The following is a 7356-nucleotide window of genomic DNA, read 5'->3' as shown; positions in this document are numbered from 1 at the left end:
CCGGGGGTCTCCGTTGTGGTATTTTAGGCTTCATAATGCGCCACACATTTTCAATGGGAGACAGGTCTGGACTACAGGCAGGCCAGTCTAGTACCCGCACTCTTTTACTATGAAGCCACGTTGATGTAACACGTGGCTTGGCATTGTCTTGCTGAAATAAGCAGGGGCGTCCATGATAACGTTGCTTGGATGGCAACATATGTTGCTCCAAAACCTGTATGTACCTTTCAGCATTAATGGCGCCTTCACAGATGTGTAAGTTACCCATGTCTTGGGCACTAATACACCCCCATACCATCACAGATGCTGGCTTTTGAACTTTGCGCCTATAACAATCCGGATGGTTCTTTTCCTCTTTGTTCCGGAGGACATGACGTCCAGAGTTTCCAAAAACAATTTGAAATGTGGACTCGTCAGACCACAGAACACTTTTCCACTTTGTATCAGTCCATCTTAGATGAGCTCAGGCCCAGCGAAGCCGACGGCGTTTCTGGGTGTTGTTGATAAACGGTTTTCGCCTTGCATAGAGGAGTTTTAACTTGCACTTACAGATGTAGCGACCAACTGTAGTTACTGACAGTGGGTTTCTGAAGTGTTCTTGAGCCCATATGGTGATATCCTTTACACACTGATGTCGCTTGTTGATGCAGTACAGCCTGAGGGATCGAAGGTCACGGGCTTAGCTGCTTACGTGTAGTGATTTCTCCAGATTCTCTGAACCCTTTGATGATATTACGGACCGTAGATGGTGAAAGCCCTAAATTCATTACAATAGCTGGTTGAGAAAGGTTTTTCTTAAACTGTTCAACAATTTGAATCTTGACATGAATTTGCAATCTATAGTCCAGTTGTAACACATCCGTTGCCAGGAGTCCAGGGTGCTGCGGTGTGTAGTGAAACATGTATAACTGTCACTCATACTTTACTAGTCGCTAGGGATGTCCGATAATGGCTTTTTTGCCGATATCCGATATTCCGATATTGTCCAACTCTTAATTACCGATACCGATATCAACCGATACCGACACAGTATATACAGTTGTGGAATTAACACATTATTATGCCTAATTTGGACAACCAGGTATGGTGAAGATAAGGTCCTTTAAAAAAAAAAAAAAAAAATCAAATAAGATAAATAAATTAAAAACATTTTCTTGAATAAAAAAGAAAGTAAAACAATATAAAAACAGTTACATAGAAACTAGTAATTAATGAAAATGAGTCAAATTAACTGTTAAAGGTTAGTACTATTAGTGGACCAGCAGCACGCACAATCATGTGTGCTTACGGACTGTATCCCTTGCAGACTGTATTGATATATATTGATATATAATGTAGGAACCAGAATATTAATAACAGAAAGAAACAACCCTTTTGTGTGAATGAGTGTAAATGGGGGAGGGAGGTTTTTTGGGTTGGTGCACTAATTGTAAGTGTATCTTGTGTTTTTTATGTTGATTTAATAAAAAATAAAAAATTAATTTAAAAAAAACGATACCGATAATAATAAAAATGATGCCGATAATTTCCGATATTACATTTTAAAGCATTTATCGGCCGATAATATTGGCAGGCCGATATTATCGGACATCTCTACTCGTCGCCATGGAAACATGCTCGTCGTCGACTGGTACTTTTAAGAGGCGGTATAGTACAGAATGTGAGTCATTAGCAGTGTTGGGTTAATTATTGAAAACCAGTAACTAGTTACAGTTACTAGTTACTTTATTTCAAAAGTAACTCAGTTACTAACTCAGTTACTTACACCAAAAAGTAATGCGTTACTGTGAAAAGTAACTATTTAGTTACTTATTTTTTCCCCCTTTTTTTTAAGGCTCCCATTAATGCCCTTTTAGCCTTCATTTCAGTACTGTTATTGCACTGGAGAATAATACAATCTGTTGATTAACTTGACATGCATTTGCATCACTGAACTCTGCTAAGCAATGTGGTCTACATACAACACACAAACAATGTGGTCTCCATACAACACACAAACAATGTGGTCTCCATACAACACACAAACAATGTGGTCTACATACAACACACAAACAATGTGGTCTACATACAACACACAAAGACAAAGATATGTTTTAAAGGGCCAATTTATTTTAGGCCAGGACAAATTGACAAAACTATTTTAAATAGCTGCAACATAATGGCACTTTAACTTTAACTTTAAGTAGATAGGATCTTTGATCCTAGACACAACTTACATTTAACTAAAATGTTCTTTTCTTTGTGCTCGACAAAAGAAAAGTAGTGAGAATGTTAAGACACTCGACTTCTGGCTTCACCATAATGTCATGTTAGTTGTTATGAGAGTAGCGTATGTGTGTGTGTGTGTGTGTGTGTGGCCCTTTAAGATATGATAGCATGTGAGGTGAGTGAGGTCAGTGAGTGAGTGGGCAAGAGAAGTGAGGGAGCTGCGACAGTGAGTGCGTGCAGGTGCTCTAGCTTGGTGGATGGCTGCGTCCAATAAAGTCACAAAGTTGCAACAAACCGCCGGCTCGTCATTCACCCTCAGCTGTAAAGACCCACTGCCGGGTAAAGTGAAGGTTGTTAGCCCCGAAGTACATAGACCCTGAAGGAACGTCTCCCCTGCGCCCCTCAACTACGGTCTGGAAGCCCCCACCCCCGCCCCCACCCACACAAAGCACGCCTCTTCTTTTCCACCGCAGCGCTGCAATAAAACACACTCAGATCTTCTGTTTCTAGCCGATACTACATAAAAAATAACGTAAAATAACGCAATAACGCATCATGTAGTAACGGTAACTGAGTTACTGAGTATAAAAAATAACGCGTTAGATTACTAGTTGGGGCAGCACGGTGGCAGAGGGGTTAGTGCGTCTGCCTCACAATACGAAGGTCCTGAGTAGTCTTGGGTTCAATCCCAGGCTCGGGATCTTTCTGTGTGGAGTTTGCATGTTCTCCCCGTGGCTGCGTGGGTTCCCTCCGGGTACTCCGGCTTCCTACCACCTCCAAAAACATGCACATGTGGATAGGTTGATTGGCAACACTAAATTGGCCCTAGTGTGTGAATGTGAGTCTGAATGTTGTCTGTCTATCTGTGTTGGCCCTGCGATGAGGTGGCGACTTGTCCAGGGTGTACCCCGCCTTCCGCCCGATTGTAGCTGAGATAGGCTCCAGCGCCCCCCGCGACCCCAAAGGGAATAAGCGGTAGAAAATGGATGGATGGATTACTAGTTACCACCGAAACTAGCGTTTACTTTGTAACGCGTTAGTCCCAACACTGGTCATTAGTATCCCGGTACTATACTAATACTGGTATACCGTACAACCCTACACTGAATCTTGTAAAACATTTTCGTTTATTTTGTCCTACCAGGAAACTCGGGCGCTGGCAACAACTGGGCAAAGGGCCACTACACGGAGGGCGCTGAGCTGATAGAACAGGTGATTGACCGGGTAAGGACGGAGAGCGAGAGTTGCGACTGCCTCCAAGGCTTCCAGCTGGTCCACTCTCTCGGCGGCGGCACCGGCTCCGGCATGGGCACCCTCGTCATCAACAAGATCCGAGAGGAGTACCCCGACCGGATCATGACCAGCTTCAGCGTCATGCCCTCCCCTAAGGTCTCAGACACGGTGGTGGAGCCCTACAACGCCACCCTGTCGGTGCATCAGCTCCTGGAGAGCACCGACGAGACCTTCTGCATCGACAACGAGGCGTTGTACGATATCTGCTTCCGTACGCTCAAACTGACCACGCCCACCTACGGGGACCTCAACCACTTGGTGTCCATGACCATGAGCGGGGTCACCACCTCGCTGAGGTTCCCGGGGCAGCTCAACGCAGACCTGAGGAAGCTGGCGGTCAACATGGTGCCGTTCCCCCGCCTCCACTTCTTCATGCCGGGCTTCGCCCCGCTGACGGCGCGCGGGAGCCAGCAGTACCGAGCGCTCACCGTGCCTGAGCTCACCCAGCAGATGTTCGACGCGCGCAACATGATGACGGCCTGCGACCCCAGGCGGGGCCGCTACCTCACGGTCGCCGCCGTCTTCCGCGGGAGGATGTCCACCAAGGAGGTGGACGAACAAATGCTGGCCATCCAGCAGAAAAACAGCGACTACTTCGTGGACTGGATCCCTCACAACGTCAAGGTCGCCGTGTGCGACGTCCCGCCCCGCGGCCTCAAACTTGCCTCCACTTTCATCGGCAACAATACGGCCATCCAGGAAATATTCCGCCGCGTGGGCGACCAGTTCTCCTTGATGTTCAGACGCAAGGCCTTCCTGCACTGGTACACGGGCGAGGGCATGGACGAGTTGGAGTTCACCGAGGCCGAGAGCAACCTCAACGACCTGGTGTCAGAGTACCAGCAGTACCAAGACGCCACGGCCGACATGGAGTCCGACTTGGAGGACGAAGAGGAGGAGGAGCCCCCTTCCAGGACGGCGACCGCCATGGTTCAGTCTCGAAAGGAAGTTCAAATAGAAACAGTGACAGAAATCAGTGAAGAAATTATCGATTAGCGGAAGACTTTGGGTGTGTGGTCCTGTTAAGTCCATGCGTAAACATTTTAATGACAATAACTTAAAAAACCCAAAACCAGTGAAGTTGGCACGTTGTGTAAATCGTAAAAAAACCCAGAATACAATGATTTGCAAATCCTTTTCAACTTATATTCAATTGAATAGACTGCAGAGACAAAATAATTAATGTTCGAACTGAGAAAATAATCATTAACTTAGAATTTAATGGCAGCAACATATTGCAAAAAAGTTGGCACAGAGGCATTTTTACCACTGTGTTACATGGCCTTTCCTTTTAACAACACTCAGTAAACGTTTGGGAACTGAGGAGACACATTTTTGAAACTTTTCAGGTGGAATTCTTTCCCATTCTTGCTTGATATACAGCTTAAGTTGTTCAACAGTCTGGGGTCTATGTTGTCGTGTTTTAGGTTTCATATTGCGACACACATTTTCAATGGGAGACAGGTCTGGACTACAGGCAGGCTAGTCTAGTACCCGCACTCTTTGTCTTGCTAAAATAAGCAGGGGCGTCCATGATAACGTTGCTTGGATGGCAACATTGGGTTCTACATGTAAAGCGACTTTGGGTACTTAGAAAAGCGCTATATAAATCCCAGTTATTATTATTATTATTATAACATGTGTTGCTCCAAAACCTGTATGTACCTTTCAGCATTAATGGTGCCTTCATACATGTGTAAGTTACCCATGCCTTGGGCACTAATAGAAAGATAGATAGATAGATAGATAGATAGATAGATAGATAGATAGATAGATAGATAGATAGATAGATAGATAGATAGATAGATAGATAGGTAGATAGGTCTTTATTGTCATTGTACAAGTACAACGAAACTTTGTTTTCAGCACAAACCCGTTCAAGATTAGACAAACAAACAGTGTACAGGGTTACAGAACAGGAACGCTGATGGGTCGCCACAAGGCGCCCCGTAAAAGATGGGGAAAAAGGTAAAACGCTGGGGAAGGATGAGTAAAAAAATACAATCTAGACTGGGGTCCAAAGGTGGCCCAGTCTGGAGTGGGAAAAAACCTCCCCCATACACCCCCATGCCATCACAGATGCTGGCTTTTGAACTTTGCGCCTATAACAATCCGGATGGTTCTTTTCTTTTTTGTTCCGGAGGACACAATGTCCACAGTTTCCAAAAGCAATTTGAAATGTGGACTCGTCAGACCACAGAACACTTTTCCACTTTGCATCAGTCCATCTTAGATGGATTGATGCAGCGGCGTTTCTGGGTGTTGTTGATAAATGGCTTTTGCTTTGCATAGTAGAGTTTTAACTTGCACTTACAGATGTAGCGACAATCTGTAGTTACTGACAGTGGTTTTCTGACGTGTCCCTGAGCCTATGTGGTGATATCCTTTACAAACAGATGTCGCTTTTTGATGCAGTACCGCCTGAGGGATCAAAGGTCCGTAATATCATTGCTTATGTGCAGTGATTTCTCCATATTCTCTGAACCTTTTGATAATATTACAGACTGTAGATTGTGAAATCCCTAAATTCCTTGCAATAGCTCGTTGAGAAATGTTTTTCTTAAAGTGTTCGACAATTTGCTCACGCATTTGTTCACAAAGTGGTGACCCTCGCCCCATCCTTGTTTGTGAATGACTGAGCATTTCATGGAAGCTGCTTTTATACCCAAACATGGCACCCACCTGTTCCCAATTAGCCTGTTCACCTGTGGGATGTTCCAAATAAGTGTTTGATGAGCATTCCTCAATTTTCTCAGTCTTTTTTGCCACTTGTGCCAGCTTTTTTGAAACATGTTGCAGGCATCAAATTCTAAATGAGCTAATATTTGCAAAAAATAACAAAGTTTCCCAGTTCGAACGTTAAATATCTTGTCTTTGCAGTCTATTCAATTGAATATAGGTTGAAAAGGATTTGCAAATCATTGTATCCTGTTTTTATTTACCATTTACACAACGTGCCAACTTCACTGGTTTTGGGTTTTGTACTTTTAGTGTCCTTTGACACACACTTAACCATAAGTCCACCGACCATCGAGAGCCAAAACCAGCAATAAGACCTGACGTAGTACCAGCACTGACAATGTGCCTCAGTGAACTCAGATTTCCAGAGAATATAAACAAAGAAAGAAACAAGGCTAACTGGTAGTTTACCTGGTAACTCCATCATGGTTTTTTCTCTTCTACACTCGTTTGCCATGTCTGGTGACTGTGTTTGACCCTATTATCTTTGAATGTGTACCCCGCCTTGGCAAAACAAATTGTGCCGTCAATTGATTGACGGTTTTAATCAGATTAATCACATTTTTGAATTTGGATTAACCATAATTATTTATTACTTTCTTGCACAATTTAAATTAACAAAAAAAAAGACACAAATGCATTTTTACTGTCAGAATGTCATCCAGGAAATTTTTTGGACTGTTTTACTTGAATGCGCGTAATTTATTTGCTCAAAACTTGGTAAAGTCCAGCCAGGTTGTATTCTGAGTGGGAGTCTCCTCACTCATCCTATGCACTGACCGTATAACAACACACACCTTTCAGGTAACCATCCACGGTTAAGGTAAAGGAAAATGTACGGTCAAATAAAAATGGTGTGATTAATCTGCGAAAATACATCCATCCATCCATCTATTTACTACCGCTTGTCCCTCTCGGGGGTCCGGGGGTGGCTGGAGCCTATCCCAGCTGCATTCAGGCGGAAGCTGGAGTACACCCTGGACAAGTTGCCACCTCACCGCAGGGTACAAACATACTTGATTAATGCGATATTTTTTCGTGATTAATCATATGAGTATACTCATTATTTTTGACAGCCTTAAAAAAAACTTCTTAGATATATGTGATATATTTTAT

The 7356-nt window shown here is 43.7% G+C and overlaps 1 protein-coding gene across 1 annotated transcript in view; it reads left to right on the top strand.

Annotated features, from left to right (window-relative positions):
* The window catches only part of tubb1 (tubulin, beta 1 class VI), a 10657-nt gene extending 6027 nt beyond the window's left edge, over nt 1–4630 (top strand). Inside the window, exon 4 of the mRNA XM_061939391.2 lies at nt 3353–4630. Within this exon, the coding sequence (XP_061795375.1) occupies nt 3353–4497 (1145 nt within the window). The 3' untranslated portion in view covers nt 4498–4630. The remainder of the gene's footprint in view (nt 1–3352) is intronic.
* The last annotated feature ends 2726 nt before the right edge of the window (nt 4631–7356 follow it).

This window comes from Nerophis lumbriciformis, linkage group LG03 (assembly GCF_033978685.3).
Source record: "Nerophis lumbriciformis linkage group LG03, RoL_Nlum_v2.1, whole genome shotgun sequence".
NCBI classification, from domain to species: Eukaryota; Metazoa; Chordata; class Actinopteri; order Syngnathiformes; family Syngnathidae; genus Nerophis; species Nerophis lumbriciformis.
The sequence above is the reverse complement of the archived record's forward strand: the minus strand, read 5'-3'. Positions and strand labels throughout refer to the sequence as shown.